This window comes from Pan troglodytes, chromosome 4, assembly GCF_028858775.2.
Source record: "Pan troglodytes isolate AG18354 chromosome 4, NHGRI_mPanTro3-v2.0_pri, whole genome shotgun sequence".
Classification (NCBI taxonomy): Eukaryota; Metazoa; Chordata; class Mammalia; order Primates; family Hominidae; genus Pan; species Pan troglodytes.
In genome coordinates, this window is record NC_072402.2 from 151,432,955 (window position 1) to 151,454,666 (window position 21,712).

Sequence of the window (21,712 nt, forward strand, 5' to 3'; positions counted from 1 at the left end):
AATGAATCCTAATCAATAACCAGAATAAGAAATGCCTAACTATCGGAAACCCAGAGAATGGTCCCATCAGATCCTTACTATCTTCCATTAGCATCAATTATGCCCTAAACAATACATATACTATTTTGTTAACAAAAGGAAAACAGATCTTTTGCAAAAAGAGACAGCCTGCTTCCAGCACCTTACTCCCAGACCATGTCCGAATTCATTTACCCAGAAGGCGTGAACTGTCCATTGAGCATCTTTCCTCTCCCACAGCCCCTGCTCCTGTGGATCACTTAATGCTATCACTTGGATCTCGGCAGTCAGCCCGCCCCTTCCCATTTCTGTGGGCTCTGCAGTACTTTTCACCCATCATCATCATTGTTAATCAATAAATTATGATACTATCATGATAGTAACACCTTAAATCAATACAGCCGAGTGATTATATTGTAATGGAAGAATGATAGTGGTTTAATGGGAATACAGAAGGGGTGGCTCAGAGCTATGCTGGCAAAAGTTGGGGAAGTTTACAGAGGAGGTGAAATCTTACTCACCTCTTCTTTTATATCTATCTCCTGGCGTTCTCCCACCCCTGCACCTGTCTGCTTGGTGATCTCCCACTCCTACTTCAAAATCTAGCACAATATCTCCTCTTCTGGTAAATTTTCCTGACCTCTGCTAGCAGAGTAATTAGCAAGCCCTTCTGTGTTCCTTCCATGCTGCTTTCTTACTTGTCATGTAACTAAGATAGTAGAATAATTATTGTCTATGATATTTACACAAGATGATGATGATGGCTTAACAGTGTTAAATATACTGTGAGCTAACAGTACTGTGCTGAGCACTTTGCAGAAAATCCATGGTGTCTAACATTAAATTATATGTTTTTTAATCAGTAGGCTCCACTGCCTTCCTATCTCCTCTATCAGACTGTGAGCCCATGGAAGGGAGAGACCATGGCATATTCACTTTTATCTCCTCAGTGATCAGCAGTGTCTGCCATATAGGAAATGCTTGCAAAGTAAATGAATAAATAGTATGGTACTCACAATCCTAGAGATTCCTGTCTCCTGGTTCTTCAACCAAACACTAATCTATGTAATGCTATGAAGAGATTTTATAGAGGCAATTAAAATCTCAATCAGTTCAGTTTAAGACACAGAGATTATCTAGGTGGGTCTGGCCCAATCAGGTGAACTCTTAATAAGCAAGAAGTCATCTCCAGCTAGTGGAGGTTAGAGAGATTCAAAAAATGAGAAGGATTTGACACCCTATTGTGGGCTTAAAGATGGAGGAAGTCAAGTGATGAGAAATGCAGCAACCTCTAGAAGATGACACCCAGCAAGGAAACAGTGACCTCAATCCTATAACCACAAGGAGATGAATTCTGCCAACAACCAGTGAGCTTGGAAGTGATAAGAACCACAGCTCCAGCTAATGCCTTGGCTTCAGCCTAGTGAGACCCTGAGCAGAGAATCTAGCCACCCTAAGACAGACCTCTAATCTACAGAACTGTGAGATAATACATGAATGTTGTTATAAGCTGCTGTGTTTGTGTCATTGTGTTATGCAACAATGGAATACAAATACAAGCAGGAATACAATACAACAATGGAATAAAAATCCAATTATATCAGATATTGGTGGTCAGACTGCTGACCAAAGGTTCCACTGGGCTTTGAAGAAGTCAGCGCTGCTGAGATCCAACATCACAGGAGTCATGAGTTAAAGAAGTCCATGCCCACCCATAAATGAATCGGAATTAGGTGAGGGAGGTAGTGTCCTCAGTAGCTAAAGTGCTGGATAAGAAATATGAAATCCCAGTTTCTAGTCCCAGCTCTGTCATTGCCTTACTGTGTGACTCTGGGCTAGTCATCTTAGGTCTCTGAATTACAGTTCTCTTATCTCCAAGATCAGAATATTCCTATTTCTCCCATCCATTTTACAGGGCTGTAAATAAGGTTGAAGTAAGATAATAGATTCAACAAACCACATAAGTTATAGCCAATTCTACAGGAAAAAAAAAAAATCCTCAAATACCCAGGGGGGTTTGGGAAAAGCCATGCCAAGTTGCAAGGCTAATAAAATTCAGGTGACTAGGCAGACAGACCTCCAAGGGCTTCAGATCACAGCTGTTTCTTCCCTGCCAAGAAAAGTGCTGCTTTGCCCTGTGGCTCCCTGGGAGGATAATCATCATCATAAAAAGTAATGCTTTGTGTTTCAACAGAACTTTTCCAAGTGCTTTCCCCTGTACCATTTTAATTCCAGCAGCTTGTATCAGTTAAAGGAAAGAAATGGACTGAGTCGTTCTAGTTTTGAAAGTGTTGGTTTCTCACAGTGAAGGAGGGTAAGTCTCACCTATTATACAGAGCAGGAAGACAGAGGCCCAGCTAGGCAGGTGACTCACCAAGTTGTGGAGATGGTCAGTGAAAGAGAAAAGGCTCTCATTCCCAGCCCTGGCCTCTAATAATTCCAGCTCCCTGCGTTTAGTATGGAGCTGGGAAAATGAAACTTTCCTGGATAGAGGCCCAGCTTCACCTGAGCCAGTTCCAAATTGAAGGTAGGGAGGATTGCCTTGCCCTCAAGTTCCTATCTTGTGAATCACATGCAAATGAAGCATTGGGATTAAGTCAGACTTTGAACTTCTTCCCCTAGCTCTCCAGTTATTCCAAAAATGACAGTTGCTGGCTGTTAAGCAGCAAACTCTTCCTTTGGTATCGTAATTCAGTAGGCGGGGATGTAGGGACTATCGTTCAAGGTAGGCTGCTATAAACAACAACAACAACAAAAAGAAAAATGTCAATTAAAAGAGAACAGGGAAGAAGGAGTCTTAGGTGTGTGGAACTTTTGTGGGAAGGCTTTGGGCTTCACTAGATGATCCTGAACTTGGGATAGCTTCGCTGGGTTCTTCAGTTTAGGGATGTTAGAAAAGGAGGCAGCCATCCTGAATACTTGGTTTGATGCCATGACTCCAGACACTTTGGACCATAAGGAGTTTTGGATTCTCCTGAGCCTGACAATTCTTCCCACGGTCCAAAATCCAATGTGCATGGAGATGCCAGGTTATAAGACAGACTATTTATGCATTCATTTACTAATGAGGGCCTGCTCCATGCTGAGCACTGGAGATACAATGCTACACCAAAGAACTAAAAGATTCCTTTGCTTTCATGGAGCTTATGGTGTAGGGGAAAAAAGACAATAGAAGAGGCAAACAGATGCCATAGTTCTGCTGCTATGAGAGCTACATGAGGCTCTGAGTCTTACGGCTGAATACTAAAAATGTAATGATTAGGATGAGGTCTGAAGGATGAATAGGGGCTGATGCATTGATCAGGGGAAAGAGAAGCATGTGATAAGGATGGGAGTCTTTTGAATATGAGGGGCCAAACAAAGAGCAGTATGACCAGAGTACAGCAAGTATGTTGCTGGGTGACAATGGAGAGTGAGCCAGGGGCCAGATCACACAAGGCCTCGAGGCTCATCAGAGTTTGAATTTATTCCAAGTGTTAAGAGAAAAGCTTTGGTGAGTTTTAAGCAGAAAAGCAACATGGTGCAATTAATATGTTTCAAAAGATCACTCTGGCTACCTTGTACAGGTGGCCTTGTACAGCTGGGCAGTAGGGGCATAGAGGACTGGATGGAGGCAAGAAGTCCAGTTCACTCTCAAGTGACATCAACAAGATGGCAGAGCCAGGCACAGTGGCACATGCCTGTACTCCTAGCTACTTCGAAGGCTGAGGCAGGGGGATTACTTGAGCACAGGAGTTCTGGGCTGTAGTGTGTTATGCCAATCAGGTGTCCACACTAAATTTGGAATCAATATAGTGATGTCCCAGGAGCAGGGGACCACGAGGTTGCCTAAGGAGGGGTGAACTGGCCCAGATTGGAGTTGGAGCAGGTCAAAACTCTGATGCTGATCAGTCATGGGATCACGCCTGTAAATAGCAACTGCACTCCAGCCTGGGCAACATAGCGAGATACTGTCTCTAAAAAATAATACATAAAACAAGATGGCAGAATAGGAGATAACCTGCTCATATCCCCCTAACAACAATAAGAATTCTGCAGCCATCCACAGGAAAAAAGTCTCTCTGCAGGAGCTTTGAGATTCAGGTAGGAGGTTATAAAACACTGGCAGAGCCCAAGACCTAAGAAGGCTGTTTTAAGAGTGTAGAACAGCACCCAGGTAGCAAACTTGAGCATGCTCTTAGGTTCAAACCTGTAAACAACTTTGTTCCTCAAAGGGCTTGGCTTCAGCCCTATTTGGCTTGGAGCCTGCAACCAAAACCATCTGTCAATGGGTCCAGGAGAAATCATGCACCTTCGTGCCTCTGCAGAAAGTTTTGTCTGCCTGCTGACACTGGTCTTGCCAGTGGATCTGAAAGTTATCTGGCAGTTTGGCTCCAGCCCCCCGACAGCTGCAGGCCCAGCTTATTAAAGCTTGCACAAGGACCCAGAGGGAAACTCACTCATACCTCACAGACCAGGAATTGCCTGTCCATAGGAACATCTGTGATGGCCAAGAAGATTCCATCCCACAGCAGATCCAGAGGGGGCCCAGTCTCAGCTTTCACCCCTCTTGCTACAGTTGGGAAACTCCCCCACCCATGCAGGAAATTAGTTGGGAAGTACACACATCTGGGCTACTGGGGTGAGCTCACCAGCATCTGTGCCACAGTGGATCCTGAGGTGGCCCAGTCTTGGCTTTAGTTCCACTTAAACTGCAGTAAGAGAACTGCCCTGGCCATACAGGAAACTGCTGGGAAGCACACATGTCTGGAACACTGTGGGCAGGGTTGCCAACATCTGTTCCACAGCTCCTCTCACTATAGCCAGGAAATTGTCCCACTTATGCAGGGATCTGTCAAAAAACACAAAGCCATATGGACCAGTGAGACAGGCGTCTGAACTCAGGTTCCTACCCATCTTTCCCATACAGCTCCAGTACCCGCCTTGACTCTTCTGTAGGTCCAACCAAGCTGGAGTACCATCCCAACCTCTAAGCCTTCACAAGACTTACAGAGAACCCTAGATTAGGATACCCTCTAGTGTTGAAATAGCTGCAGCAGTCACAGACTCTGACAACAGGTTAGATTGTCAGAGTCACAGACTCTGACAACAGATTTCTGGACAGGCCAACTGAAGGATGAGCACAAACAAAGCCAGATTGCAAAGACTAGAATAAATATCTAATTCTTCAATGTAAAGAGATTGACATACATCCACAAGCATTAAGAACAATCTTGGAAGTATGACCTCACCTAATGGACAAAACATGACACCAATGAGGGACCCTAAAGAGATGGAAATATATGATCTGTTGGACAAGTGATTCAAAATAGCTGTGTTAAGGAAGCTCAATGAATTTTAAGAAAACACAGAGAAAAAATTCAGCAATTTAACAGAGAGATTGCAACAACAAAAAAATCTGGAACTGAAAAATACAAATGAATGAATTTTTTTAAAATGCAGTAGAAAGCATAAACAGCAGAAGTTAATAAAGCAGAAGAAGGAATCAAGAGCTTGAAAACAGGCTCCTTGAAAATACAGCCAAAGGAGAAAATAGGAAAAAAGAATGAAATAGAACAAAGAAAGCTTATAGGATCTATGGAATAGCATCAAAAGAGCAAATATTTGGGTCATTGAAGTTCAAGAGGGAGAAGAAAAACACAAAAGGGTAGATGGCTTATGCAAAGAAATAACAGAGACCTATCCGAACCTAAAGAAAGATATAATTATCCAGGTAGAGGAAGGTCAAAAGTCACCAATAGATTCAACCCAAATAAGACTATCTCAGACGTGTTGTAATCAAATTTTCAAAGGTCAAGGACAAAGAGAATTCTAAAAGCAGCAAGAGAAAAGAAGCAAATAACATGTAAGAATCCCAACACACCTGGCAACAGACTTCTCAGCAAAAACTTTGCAGACCAGGAGGAAGTTCTCTTGGTGATATATTAGGAGTACTGAAGGAAAAGATAAAAACTTGCTAACCAATAAGCCTGTACCCAGAAAAGCTATTTGTCAGAATTGAAGGAGACATAAAGACTTTCCTGGACAAATGAAAGACCCAGAAATTCATCACCATCAGACAGTCTTACAAGAAATCTTATAGAGAGTTTTTCAAACGGGAAGAAAAGGACACTATGTGTAACAATAAAACATCTGAAGTTATAAAACTCACTGGTAAAAGCAAATATACAGACATTCACAATATTCTAATATTATAATCATGGTGTGTAAATCACTTACATTATTAGTACAAAGACTGAAAGACAAAGCTATGAAAAATAACAATAACTACAATAATATGTTAAGAGATAGAGCTATTGAATGTTTATTGTAAGCCTCATGGTAGCCACAAAGCAAGGATTTCTAATAGTTAAACAGAAAATAAAAGCATACTACTAGTGAAAATCTCTTAATCACAAAGAAAAACAGCAAGAAAGAACAGAATAAAGAATCTGTTTTTTGAAACTAGAAAACATGTAACAAAATGGCAGTGGTAAGCCCTGACTGAATTACCTGAAATGTAATTGCTTAAATTATCCAATTAAAAGACATAGCGTGGCTGAATTAATAAAAATAAATAAGACCCAATTATATGCCACTCACAAGAGGGTCACTTCACCTATAAGAGAACACATAGTCTGAAAGAAAAAGGAGGGAACAAGATATTCCATGTAAATTAAAACAAAAAAATGGAGCAGGAGTAGTCACACTTATATCAGAAAAAAGTACATTTTCAGGAAAAAAATTATAACAAAAAAGACAAAGAAGGCAATTATATAATGGTAAAGGAGTCAAATACAGCAAGATAATATAATAATTGTATATTCAACCAGCATCAGAGCAGTTAAATATGTAAGCAAATATTAATAGACTTAAAGAGAACTATACTCTGCAATAAAATAATAGGAGAAACTTCAACACTTTCCACAATAGAGAGATCATCCAGACAGACGATAATCAAAGAAACACCAGACTAGTTGTTTCTAGATGCACTCTAGACCAAATGGACCTAACATACCTTTATAGAACATTCCATTCAAGAGTTGTAGGATATACGTTCTTTGCAACAGAACATAGAACAGTCTACAGCATATATCACATAGAAAACAAGTATATCACATACATATATCACAATACAAAACAAGTATTAACAAATTTTTAAAAATCAAAATTATGTTAAGTATCTTTTATAACCACAGTGCAATAAAACTAGCAATCAATAACAAGAGGAACTTTGGAAACCATGCAGAATTACAGAAATTAAACAACATTCTCCTGAACAACCAATGAATCAATGAGGACATTTTTTAAAAATTTTAATTTCATGAGACAAATGAAAATGAAAACATGACATATGAAAACCTATGAGATACAGCAAGAGGAAAGTTTATAGAAATAAATACCTATGTCAAAAAAGTAGAAAGATATTAACAACCTAGCATTGAACTTCAAAGACCAAAAAAAAAAAAAAAACAGAACAAACTAAATCTCAAATTTACAGAAGGAAATAAATCATAAAGACCAGAACAGAAATAAATAAAATAGGGGCTAAAAACAACACAAAAGCTCAAAAAGAGTTGCTTTTTAGAAAGATAAAACTGACGAACCTTTAGCAAGACTGAGAAAATAAGAGAAATGACTCAAATAAATAAAATTATAAATGAAAAAGGAGACGTTAAAATTGATACCACAGAAATATAAAGGATCATAAGAGACTGTTGTGATAACTATACACAACAAATTGTAAAACCTAGAAAAAAATAAGTTCTTAGACACATGCAACCTATCAAAATTGAATTAAGAAGAAATAGAAAACCTGAAAAGACCAATAACAAGCAAGGAGATTGAATCAGTAATAAAAAGTCTCCCATCATAGAAAACCCAGGACTGACGGCTTCACTGCCAAATTCTACCAAATAGTTAAAGAAGAACTAATTTAATTATTCTCAAACTATTCCAAAAAAATTGAAAGGGAGGAAGTTGTTCCAAACTCATTCTTTGAAGCCAGAATTACCCTAATCCCAAAACCAGACACAACAAAAAAGAAAACTACAGGCTAATATCCCTGATAAACATAGATGCAATAATCCTCCACAAAATACTAGCAAACCAAATTCAACAGCACATTAAAAAGATCATGCACCATAATCAAGTAGGATTCAGCCCAGGGATGCAAGAATGGTTCAATATATTCAAATCAATAAACATGATACATCCCATTAATAGAATCAAGAACACAAATTAGATGATCATTTCAATATATACAGAAAAAGCATTTAATAAAATTCAGCAACCTTTTATGATGAAAACCCTCAACAAATTAACTATAGAAAGAAAATACCTCCACACAATAAAGGCCATATATGAAAAATACAGCCAACATCATATTGAATAGGGAAAAGTTGAAAGCTTTTCCCCTAAGGTATGGAACTAGACGAGGATGGCCACTGTCCCCACTTCTATTCAACGTTGTACTGGAAGTCCTAGCCTGAGCAATCAGGCAAGAGAAAAAAATAACATTCAAATTGAAAAAGAAGAAGTCAGATTGTCCCTGTTTGCAGATGACATGATCTTCTCTATAGAAAACCCTAGAAACCCTCCAAAAAGCTAATAGAAATTCAACAAAGTTGCAGGGTATAAAATCAAAATACAAAATTAATAGTATTCTTATAGTCTAACAGAAAAATACCTGAAAAAGAAATCAAGAAAGCAATTCCATTTACATAGCTCCAAAAAACACATCTAGGAGTAAATTTAACCAAGGAGATAAAATATTTCTGTGGTAAAAACTATAAAACATTGATGAAAGAAATTTAAGAGGACACAAGCAAATGGAAAGATATCCATTATTCATAATTGAAAGAATTAATATTGTTAAAATATCCATATCACCCAAAGCAATCTACAGATTCAATGCAATCCCTATCATAATGTCAACAACCTTCTTCACAAAAATAGAAAAATAATCCTAAAATTTGTATGAAACAACAAAAGACCCTGAAGAGCCAAGGCAATCTTGAACAAAAAGAACAAAGCTAGAAGCACCACACTACCTGACTTCAAAATAGTCTACAAAGCTATAGTAACCAAAACAGGATGGTACTGGCATTAAAGCAAACACAACACACAGACTAATGGAACAAAATAGACAACCCAGAAATTAATCTACACATTTACAGCCAACTGATTTTCAACAAAGGTGTCAAAAACATGCAATGGGGAAGGGATAGTCTCTTCAATAAATGGTGCTGGGAAAATTGGATATCTACATGCAGAATTAGACTAGATCCCTATCTCTCACTAGGTACAAAATCACCTCAAAATGGATGAAAGACACAAATATAAGATTCAAAACTATGAAAGTACAAGATAAAAACAGGGGAAACGTTTCATGATAGTGGTCTGGGCAAGGATTTTTTCAACGGAACCTCAAAATCCCAGACAACAAAAGCAAAAATAGACAAATGGATTGCATCAAACTAAAAAGCTTCAGCATGGCAAAAGAAGCAATCAACAGGGTGAAGAAACAAGCTACAGAATAGGGTAGAAATATTTGCAAGCTATGTATCTTACAAGAGGTTAATATTCAAAATATATAAGGACTCAATAGCAAAAATGCAAATAAGTCGATTAAAAATGGGCAAAAAACCTGCATAGACTTTTCTCAAAAAATAAGTATACAGATGGCCAACAGAGTGTATGAAAAAGTGCTCCACATCACTAATCATCAGGGAAATACAAATCAAAACCACAGTGAGATATCACCTCACCCTTGTTAGAATGGCTATTATGAAGTAGACAAAAAATAACAAATGCTAGCAAGGGTGTGAGGAAGGGGAACTCTTACATGCCGCTGGTGGGAATATAAATAGTGCAGCCATCATGGACAGCATTATGGAGGTTCCTCAAAAAAATAAGAATAAAACTGCCATATGATTCAACAATCTCACCATTGAGTAAATATAGAAAGGAAATTAAATCAGTACATCAAAGAGATATCTGGCACTTTCATGTTTATTGCAGCACTATTCACAGTAACCAAAATATGGAATCAACTTACGTGCCCATCAACAGATGAACAGATTTTTAAAAAAGTGGTATGTACTCAATGAAATAGTATTCAGCCATAAAAAAGAATGAAATCCTGTCATTTGCAACAACATGGATGGACCTAGAATACATTATGTTAAGTGAAATAAGCCAAGCACATAAAGACAAATACCACATGATCTCACTTACATGTGGAATCTAAAAAAATTGATCTCATAGCAGTGCAGAGTAAAACAGTGGTTCCAGAGGCTGGGGAAGTGAGGGGGAGGGGTGATGGGAAGAGATTTGTGAACAGGTTCAAAGGCACAGTTAGATGGAAGGAATAAGTTCTTGTGTTCTATTGCACGGTAGGGTGACTATATTTAACAATAATATATATTTCAAAATAGCTCAAAGATAATATTTTGAATGTTCTCACCACAAATAAATGATAAATGTTTGAGGTGATGTACATGCTAATTACTCTGAATTGATCATTATATAATGTATACATATATCAAAACATCATACTCCACCCCATAAATATCTACAATCTTTATGTGTCAGTTGAAAACAAAATAAAATTTTAAAAAGGAAAGAGGTACAGTTTAGATGCCATTGTGGTCATCCAGAGTTGAGAAAGCTGCTGCAGCTTCAAATGACCTCAACACTTGTATCTGCCACCTACTAAGATGAAAAGAGCACTGGGATAGTTCTATGTGAAGACTGGTATGATTTTCAGACCTGTTGTGCACTGGTTCTGGGGCACTGCGGGAGTGATTTTGCCCCTTTGTAACTATCTTGCTTGACTGCTTAATGGAATTCGTATATCCTGGTCTACCTACTTATGATTTTAAATCACACAATCTCATAAATGGAAAAGTGTAAAAGGAAGCAACTGGTCCCTAACCCCATGTGAACCTTGACCCCTTCTCTGTCCTCCTTAGAGTTGCATTCCCAGCACTTGGTGTCCTGGGGGACCAAGAGTCACCACCAAGTATATCTCTGTAAATGGTTCACTACTTGAACACCTTCAGAAATGGAGAAACACTCTCACTCTCGGGATAGCCATCTCAATGTTGCACACCCTACCCATCAAAAATATCTTCCTCATATTTAAGTAGTATTTGTTTTCCTGAAACTTCTACAAAGTTCTCCTAAATCAGGTCACATAGTACAAGCCTCATGCCAACTCTTCAGTGAACATGTCTCTTCAAGTCTCTTCATCAGGTTAAATGTTCCTTGTTCCTGCAACTGCTCCTCATGCGACATAGCTTTGCTCCACTCTCCTGGTCTCATCCATTCCAACAAGTGTTCCTCTCTTTTATTTTCCCCTCCGTGTGAAACGCCTAGGAGCATTCTTTTCCACATAGCAAGCAATGACATATATTTGTTGGATTTCTTGGAGTAAACCCTGTCTGCCTAGAGTGAAAAGGGATCTCCAAGAAATCAAGGTAAAGTGAAGTGTCAAGGGATGTAGGAATAACACATATAAGGTCAACACAGATAAGGGTTTTGCAAGCAGTGTGGAACAACAGAGCAGCCAACAGGCCTGCATACTGCTGTCCCGAGGCACAGTAGACTCTTGGATTTCTTGGTAAAACTCATGGGTTGCATTGGTGATTTCTCTGATTGTTAAATATAGGGTTTCAATTAAACACTGTCACCTATTGAAGGCTCTGAGCTTGAGGCTGTCAGAGCACTTGTCAGAATGGGCTTAAAGGTACAGGGGCTCCAGAATAACACTTCCTTGATAAATTGAACAGGATGGAAAGAGAAATGAAATGCAAATAACTTTACCACCATAGGATTCATTATGACATGATGCCCTAACTGCTTACCACATAAAATCACCACAAGTCACATGCAAATCATCTTGTAATATCTTGGGAAGCCCTGGACTTGGAAGTATCCTATCAGATCAGAGAGACAACAGTGGAACTCTCGGCTGGTTATGTTTCTCTTCATTGTTTGGGAGATAAGAGAGGGGAATAGCAATCTGAAAATTTCAAAGATAAATTTCTCACCTCATAATTGATTATCATATTTGCCTTTTTTTATCTTTTTTATTTCAACCAAATTATCTTCCTTGGGTGAGTGGGGGAAAGAATTGTGTCTGCACACAATGGTGGCATTCCCCACAATGGTTGGACTATGACTATTCTGATTCTATTTCCAATGTATTCTTCCTTCCTTTCCTTCTAGTCCACTATTTTGGTGGCCTTTGCCAGCCAGGAGAGCAATAATAAGGCAGTCTGAAAACATGTCTAAACCAATCAAATGTTTGCATGTGTATAAATGCATTTGCATTCATACATGTTTGCACAAAACATTTGCTGTGTATGTAATTGCTTATACATATTTGTGATTTTTGTGGGCAAGTGTTGACATATCTGTGTCTTTGTCATCATGTGTCTTGCTGTTATATATGTGTAAAAGGGAGTGTGAATACGTGCATGTGGGCTTTATCACCCCTGAAGGACAGCAACCCCACAGATCCATGTCCGTAATAAGGAACAAAATATGGAGTCTCTCTAACATTTGAATTCTCACATCTTGCTGACAGATGAGAAGGGTGCAATAGGGCCTGACCGCTCTGCTGCCAAGCCCCGGACCCGTGCTCAGTCCCTCCCCAGAGCTTTCCACAGTTGATGTCCATGCTGCTGATGCCTCTTCCCTTTGGCCTGCAGGTCCCTGTCTGGTCGCATCGTTGGTGGCGTCTGGTGGTTCTTCACCTTAATCATCATCTCCTCATATACAGCCAATCTGGCCGCCTTCCTGACCGTGGAGAGGATGGTGTCTCCCATTGAGAGTGCAGAGGACCTAGCGAAGCAGACAGAAATTGCCTACGGGACGCTGGAAGCAGGATCTACTAAGGAGTTCTTCAGGGTAGGGACATCCTTTGTCCCAAGGCACTTTCACAAAAGGGAACCACAACTGTCATTAAAATGTCCTTCTCATTATATAGCCTGAGATAACAGGCAGCCAGAGCAAGTGCTTAACTGACTGTAAGTCAGGGAAACTCAGGACATTTCTAAGCTTTCTACCACCCCCCTGAGAAATCTACATTTCTACATTTGTAGAAGCTTCAAAGCTCCTGCATTGATTTGGATCCCTTGCCTATATCAGTCTGTGCTAATGCTCTGAGGCCTGCAAAAGACATCAAATACAATTTCCTCTCTGTTCTCACGGAAACCTTGCAGTCTAGTTAGTAATCAATTAGGAACAGCTTACGGACAACAGCTGGACCTGATGCTCTTTGTGTCCCCTCCTATCTCACAGAAGGAGCTCAGTGAATGTTTGTTGACTTGATGAATAAGAGGATAGTATATGGGGAAAAAAAACTGGAAAAAGTGATCTATTAAATGGTGCCAGGAGAGAGAGAAAATGTGAAGTGGGAGTGGAGGTGGTGAGATGTGTTTTGGCAGAAGACAGTGAGCGGAAGCAAAGGAGCAGAGAGCTTAGGAGCACAGCCTTCAAGTTCAGCAGATGGAGGCCCAGAACCTGGCTCCATCCCTTACTTGTTCTGTGCATGTAGCCTCTGTGACACCATTTCCATTCATCCATGTAATGAGGAGAACAATGTCTATATCAGAGCTTAACAAGACTAAAAGAGATAGGGTATCTAAAATTAGAGGCAAAACAAGGAACAATCAGTGGAGGTTCCATATACCATTAGGACTTCAAGGAAATGCAAACCTTTGGGAGTCATTCTGAAGAATGGGTAGAGACTAAAGCCATACAAGGTAGACGTGTAAACATTTATAGATATCACAAAGCCAGGGTAGACCTGTAAACATTTATAGATATCACAAAGCCAGGCCAGACCTGAGTAGGCTAAGTACAACCTAGACAAAAGGAACAACTTGGACAGATGCCCAGAAGCAGGAAAACCTGTGGTTTCCCTGGACTTTAGGGATGTTTATTCCAGGAGTTGAAGAAACAGTACATGGAACTACCATCTATGGATCAAATAAGAATAATAAGAAACATTTGCTACCGCCTACATATGAACCAGGTCCTGTGCTAAGCACACCCTACACAAATTATCTCATTTAATCCTCTCATTAAAGATGAGTTAGAGATTGTCCCTATTTTATAGCTCAGAGTTAGGATAGGTCCCCATTTTATAGATCAGAAAATTAAAAGAATCACCTAAGATCACATAGCTAATTAGTAGCAGAAGGAGCAGAGACAGCAGGCTGCCATATTGCCTCAGGCAAAAGAGAAGGGATCCTATACAGACTCACCTAGTTATCTCACTACAACTTCTTGGAGCAAACTCCAGGCCCCGAACAAACCACTGTGGGAGATGCTGCAGGTTCTTGACCATGGGCTTTGTATTCTGTATGACAGACAGGAAAGGGAACAAAGCCTTAAGCATCATTGATCCTAACTCCAAGGCTAAAATCATCAATTTTCAATGTGTCAGAGCAAGAAGGTGCCTTAGAGGTCACCTAGTCAGAGGCTGTCATTTTAGAGAGAGGCATTACTTGCTTAAGCTCACCCAGCCAGTTAATAAAAAAGCCACTTACAATCTCATTACAATTCCCTGACATTTTTAGCCTGCAACAAAAGTGTGAAGAAGGTGCCTGTTTCTACTTGTCCATAAAGCCTGTCCTATGCCCCAACCCCTGCTAATGCAGTTAGGGAACCATCTAATTCACTTAACAATGCTCTCATCCTTATAGCATAGACAACATGCACCAGTCCTCAAAGGACTTTTGCATCTATGGTTTCATTTTTGTTTCACCTGTGACCTCAGGCAGAAGAGGTATTTGTGGCAGCCACTTTGCAGATAAGAAATTAAAACTTGGGAAATTCTTTTGATGCAAGTGTCAGGGGTGGGTACCAAATCTGAGTTTTCTTGTTCCAATCCAAGTATTCCTGTCACTGAACCACATGGTCTTAACATGGTGGTGTCATTAAACTGACAAACATTTTTAAAAAGATCACTCAGGATGACAGCTGGGCTTGTGGACACATCTAGTCTAACTGTACCATTTTATAGTTGGGAAAACTGAGGCCCAGAGAAGAAAATGGTCATGCCCTACCTAATGAGAGGCACAGCTGGGATTTAAAATTTCAAAAGTCTTTGTTAATCACTACGTCAATTGACATATTACTGCCTCTTGTCCACAGCACAAAGTTAAGAACCTGGAACCAGGGCAGTGCATATTCTACAAGTTCTGTGCCCAGGCCTACTACATTGGTGACAAATTGGTTGTAGTCCATGTACTTACTTTGACAGGTCAGTAGTGGTTGCCTAGAGATTCTGAGGTCACATCTGGGCTTGATGTGAAAGGATTCTTTGATTGATATCAGTGTCTCTCATGTATACAGGAAGGGAAACTGGTACCAAGAAAGCCAGGTATGAGGCATTCCTACCCTAAAGTAAAACCTGAAAAAAAAGGCATAATTATTAGTAGTCATTGCACTACTTATAGAATGCCTTCTTGTGCCAGGCACTGGGTTATGCCTGTGTTCTCATATAATCTCCACGGCAACACTGTGAAGTGCACAGTATTATTACTATTTTCAGAAGAGGAACACTGAAGCTCAGAAAGGTTATGCTACTTGCCCAACGTCTTTCAGCTAATAAGATATAAAGCCTAAAATGAGGGAGGCAGCTGGTTGCAGTGGAAAGGCACAATGTGTGCAATCAGGAGGTCAGGGACTCTTGGCTCTGCCACTAACAAACTGCATGACATTTGACAGTTTATTGCCACATCATGGGCCTCAGTTTCTTTACCTGTAAAAGGAGAGTACTGCCAAGATATGTCCCATGCATAAGCCTTTCCATCTCTGTGACTCTGACCTTGGATAATTATCCCACCAGGAGTTTGGTGGGTGGAGAGATAAGGTTACCTACCACCCCCACAAGGCAAAAGGAGGGAATAGTGAGACAAGAATTCTTCTACTCCAGTCTCTGAAAAAGCTGGCTTCTTGTCCCCATGACAGCCCAGAGCTTCTTGGCAGCCCCAGCCCAGAGATGCTTAATCCTCCATCGACAGTTTAATTAAGATGTATGAAGAGCCATGGGAGCTGCGGATGATAGGAGAGATCCAAGAACAAATACCCTGAGTACGCTTCCAATCTTCCCTGCCACTCATGCTACCTTCACATTCCTGGAGATTAGATTTTCCTGATAGTTCATCCCAAGTGTCTGTGTGCACAGCCTTAACATTTGGGGCACTGGGGTGAGGCTGAGAGGACATATTAATTTTCTGCATACTGTTGCCCAGAAGGCTCCTCAGCTCTGCCTGTCAACAGCCCAGTTCCCTGCTGTGTCCATACTGTCAGGTCAAATTGCATCTTGCAATTGCCCTGCTGTGTGTTTTGTTGATTTGTGCCTGGAAGATTATCTGCAAATCTGGTCACAGCTGAATTTATACATTTTCCTGTTTCCTGTGAGAGAATATTAAATACATTGGCAGACCTTATGATTAGTTCTGGGTATTTCCTCCCCTAACCTTGGAATCCTCCCTCCCTTTTCTCCCTTCTTTCTTCTTCTTTCTCACATTGACATTGTTGCTTGAATGATGTATCTTCAGGTAAAGAATCAGATACTTCCAGCTAGCCAGGGACTTAAAGATTATAATGCCCAAACTCCCTATGGAATGGATGGGGAAACTAAGGCCCAAAGAGAAGGGACTCTCCATAAACAAACCCATGAGTGAGAAGTAGAACTAAGACTGATATCCAGGGCTCCTCACAGCCAGTCCAGTGTCCTTTCTAGATTGTAAACCGGACTGTAAAACGAGTGATATAGTTTATCTAATTATAGGCTATTAAAACTGAAGTTTTAATAGCAACTATTTCCATTACTTTTCCCTCAAGATCTATGATTTTCCTGGGCCCCAAATGTCTTTATTGATCAGCTGACTCAAATGACAATTGTAGATCAATATCTTACCAACAGTTGACGTGCGCTAATATCAAGGAAATAAACCTGATACTTGTATACAGAAAAAAGTGATATGCTGCATGTATAATGATAATTTTATATTAAATAAATCTGAAATCTATATATTAACAACTGAATTATATAGAATATATGACTCTAGCAACAACTATTTTTAAAAAGTAGTCTGTTACATGTATTTAACACTTGTCCATTTAGAAAACATTTGTAATAGCCAGACTGTAGTATCCCTAAAATACATCTACCCTTTGGGAAAAGGTCACCGTTTAGAAACAGTATGCTAGATGAGAAGTTTGATCATGGTCCTGGATCATGGGCCCTGACTAAGGGCCTACCATGTGCAAGGTACTCAATTAGTCCCTGTGACGGACCCACAGGAGGGAAGACATTCCCTCAGGTAGCTTCCACATACTTGAGACCTACATACAAGGAGAGATGACTTGCAATCTTTGCAGTCTAGCCTGGCCATCCAGTGAGTGCCCCAGGCTGTGTGTCCCATAAGAGTATCAGCCCTCACAATACTGTTTCTCAAAGTGAGGACCATACAGATCAGAATCACCTGTTGGGGACAATTCCTAAAAAAGATGTATTCTAGGTCCCACCTCAGAATTGCTGATTCAGAATCTCTAGATTTAGAGCTAGGGAATATGCATTTTTACAATCGATGTACATGATAATGGTGCCTACTAGAGTCTAAAAACCATTGCCTTTGGAACTGAGGTGGACTCCAAATACATAGGATTTATTCTGTTCTATGAAACAAGGATTTGGTTAGACAGAACCAGCATCTCAAGTGGAAAAAACAGTCCAAGCAAAGTCCTGAAGGGGAGAAGGCCCAAGGTGAGTTTAGGGGGAAATACGGAAGGCAGGTGGGCCATATTTGGAAGGTTTTTAAATGTAAGCAGATGACAATATTTGGTCCCAAGTTATCAGCTTTATTAGACAACAATATATTTGATTGGTGCAAAAGTAATTGAGGTTTTTTGCCATCAAAAGTAATGGCAAAAAACCTCAATTACTTTTGCATCAACCTAATACATTCTGAGGACAGGACTACCCATGATCCAGAAATTCTTCAGTGTTTTCTTCCAATAATGAAATCAGATTCCACTGATATTCAGCTTTCTATTTCTTCTGGTTAGTATAAATATGGCCTTATTGAACAATAGATAGGTCCTTTAATGTACTTAAAAGTCAGGCAGGGCCCCAGTTTCTTAATTCTCCCCTTGTTTAGGAGGAATATAATTACTCAGAAGTAATTAAAAGATCTGAGCTATTCTGTTCATTCTGAATTTGCAAGATATTTGTACTTTGGAACCTACTGGTACTAATTAGAGCCTCTTATTTTGCAATCACTCATAATTTATTTCTTCCTGAGCTAATCTCGCTCATGAATGTGTGATCAAGCTACACTCAGCTCTTCATTAATGTGTGCACCGACCCCAATTCCAAGCGCACTTAATTCCAGCTTTGTTTCTGTCCCTACCAGAGGTCTAAAATTGCTGTGTTTGAGAAGATGTGGACATACATGAAGTCAGCAGAGCCATCAGTTTTTGTGCGGACCACAGAGGAGGGGATGATTCGAGTGAGGAAATCCAAAGGCAAATATGCCTACCTCCTGGAGTCCACCATGAATGAGTACATTGAGCAGCGGAAACCCTGTGACACCATGAAGGTGGGAGGTAACTTGGATTCCAAAGGCTATGGCATTGCGACACCCAAGGGGTCTGCCCTGAGGTAAGTAGCCAAGATTTGCTTCCTTGGTACTCCCTCTCCCCTCCCTATCTCAGGAATGAAGCTTCTGTGTCTGCTACAAGCCTCCAATGCCACAATGCAAGCTGTTGAGGGGGCTCTTCTTCAACACCTATGGGCCTGAAAGATTCCAGCCACACAAGATCTTCAGCCCTGAGGTTGGAAACTGACCTGGGGGCCTCAGCTTGCTGTGACTGTCACTGCCCATGTGTTCTTCCCCATGCCTCGCCTTCCTCCTCCAAGTGTGTGAAACATCAATGAACCTTGTGCTTTTGTCGTGTGATCTGTAACACCCCATCCTTTACCAGACACCCCTGCATCCAACAATGCTATGAACAGAGTTCTCCAGCAACCTGAATTCTTTGACAGAAGGTGGTTTATAATGTTTGTCTCAAAAGAAACATAAACATGTTGTCCAAATGAAAAATCAAATCTTTCGAGTCCTGAGACTCTGGCTGTGGAAATCGAAATAGCATCTAATGAATAGCACCAAATTAATTATAGCACCTATTCTTACCTAGAGACTGATTTATTTAGCAAGATATAGACAGTTTGGTAAAGAAGCACAGTGGACTTTACTTTCACGAAAAGAAATCCTGATATTCATTCTCAACAGCTGAGGAAGAGTCCTGTAGACGTGGAGTCACAATACCTAGATTTAATTCTCACTGTCTTACAAAAGGTAAAACATATCATCTTCCAGCCCTTAGTTTCCTCATCTGTAGAGGGAGGATAATTGGCCCAGCCCTTCCTAGGTCTGAAGTGGTTGTGAGTTCAAATGGTATAATTTATGTTGAAGGTCACTGAAAACAGTACACTGTGAAGTCACCTATGAGACATTATGTCAATTACAGAAGGATTAAATCATTTGGGGGAAGAGTTGCATTTCAGGAAGGGTAAGAAGGATTAATAAAGTTTGCAAAATGATGGAGAGGGATTCCTAACCCATCTGGATATGACATCTGGGTCTACCTCTGCCTCCACTTTATTCATTTATCTTAATAATACTAAGCCCCAACATTGTTCTGGGGACTGGGCTAGTAGCTGGAGCTACAATTTTGAACAAGATAGACATAGTCCCTGTCCTCATGCCACTACATTCTTGCAGGAGAGACAGACATTAAAGAAATAATTAACATTTAATGACAATTCTAATAGATACTAGGACAGTCTATAAAAGGGGACCTAGAGGACATCTACTTCCTGCAATGTAGCAGAACAAAATTCTCACTATGAAACAACGAGATATGCCGGATAAGATATAACAAATAGCCTTTTAAGTGCAAGTTAAGAAATTCCTAGGATCAAAAAGAAAAAACAAATCAAAACTAGAACTAAAAGCGTAAGCTTATTATTCTGGGACTATGCTAAGCAAGGCAAAGTTATAAATTATGTGACAATCTACATGAGCAACAATTAACAGTACAACTAAAAACATAAGGTAATCAAAAACATCAGAGGTGGGGGAGGGGGGAATCAAAGGACATTCCCCAGAGTAACACACAGAAAGATGAAAAGAAAATGTAACACAGAGTTTAAGAGACATGAAAAAGAAAAAAATTGAGTCTGCTGTGAGTTCCAGACAGAGACAAGAGAGAATGAATTGGAGGCAATATTTTAAAGAAATTTTCTAGAATTTATGGAAAGCATAAATCCTCAGATTTGAAAATCAGTCTTAAGCATAATAAATAGATAAAAATCAGCAGCTGATTCAATTGAAAGCAGAACAATAAAGACAAAGAGAAGATCTCAAAGCACCCAGATATAAAAAGGTTCAATTTGGTCTGCAGGATGAGTGGGGCATGGCTGGGAAGACAGGTCCAAGGATGTTTTTTTCAAGCTGCAGTTTGACAGATTAATAGGAGTTAACTAAGTGAAGTGAGGAGAAGGGAAGAAAAGAGTAGTTGAGGCAGAATAAACAGCATGTGCAAAGATTCTAAGGCAAGAAATCATTGCACAGTCGATTAACCAAAAGCCACTAAGTGTTCTTGGAACACAGGTAATAATACAGAGGAGAAATGTTTAAGCTGAGATTGGAGGATGAGGTGGGGAAGAATTTTATAAAGAACTTTTGTCTTTATTCAAAGAGGAATGAAAATACTTTGAAGAACTTTAAGTAATTATCGGAAAATTGAGAGAATAAAGATACCTGGAGAAGTGTAGACATAATTGAATATGAACTAATGAAGACAAATCAAATGGCCTGGTATTTATCAGTCATGTGTTTTTGCCTGGTTGAATCTAAAAGACTCTTTACAAGTTTGAGCAAAGTTCAAAGGGGATTCAGATGATAGTGTTTGGCAACGAAGAGGCTTTTATCTCAGAAATTTATTGATCATCAGCCTAGAAAGACTCAAAGTAGAGAGTGAGTTTTTATAGTTCCAGGAACATCAGTGATACCGCAATATTACAATTTACTGAAGGTTTCGTGAGTCAAGGACATCCACATAAATACATGGATGTGAAGTTAAGAAAACAAAGCACAGACACATAACATAATTTGTCCAATCAATAGAGTACCTCTGTCATCCCATCCCACACATAGTTTCCTGGAACAAGGTAACAACTCAGGAAATACTGTATATTTCCTGATACTGGAAATACTGGAGTGACATGAACCTAAAACTCAGGCCATTTGGCACTCAAATGACTTTCCACTATAATAAAAACCATCATTGAGTCAGTGCCTATTAAGTGCCACTCACCGTGGTACATGCATTATCTCTTATAACCCTTGCAACATGACTATGAAGTACCATTATTTCCATTTTACAGATGAGGAAACAGAGTAAGAGTTAAGTTGCCTGATCAGGTTGACACAGCTGATAAGGTAGAAGCCAGATTTCAAGCCCTGGCAGTCTGACTTCAGAGCCTATGGCTGTAACTCACTCTAATGCTGCACTGGGCTTTATGAATGACAGCACCATTAAAGGCAGGGGACTGGACTTGGGCCAGGTTCTTTGCACCTATTCACATGGGCCAAATAACCACCAACTTGGGAATTAAAAC

General features: G+C 39.8%; 1 protein-coding gene across 14 annotated transcripts in view; it reads left to right on the top strand.

The window, feature by feature from the left end:
• The window catches only part of GRIA1 (glutamate ionotropic receptor AMPA type subunit 1), a 343,495-nt gene that overhangs the window by 265,323 nt on the left and 56,460 nt on the right, over positions 1-21,712 (top strand). For all 14 annotated transcript variants that reach the window (XM_063811598.1, XM_054684728.2, XM_054684729.2 and 11 more), the window contains 2 exons: positions 12,717-12,915; positions 18,441-18,688. In XM_063811598.1, the coding sequence (XP_063667668.1) occupies positions 12,717-12,915; positions 18,441-18,688 (447 nt within the window). The remainder of the gene's footprint in view (positions 1-12,716; positions 12,916-18,440; positions 18,689-21,712) is intronic.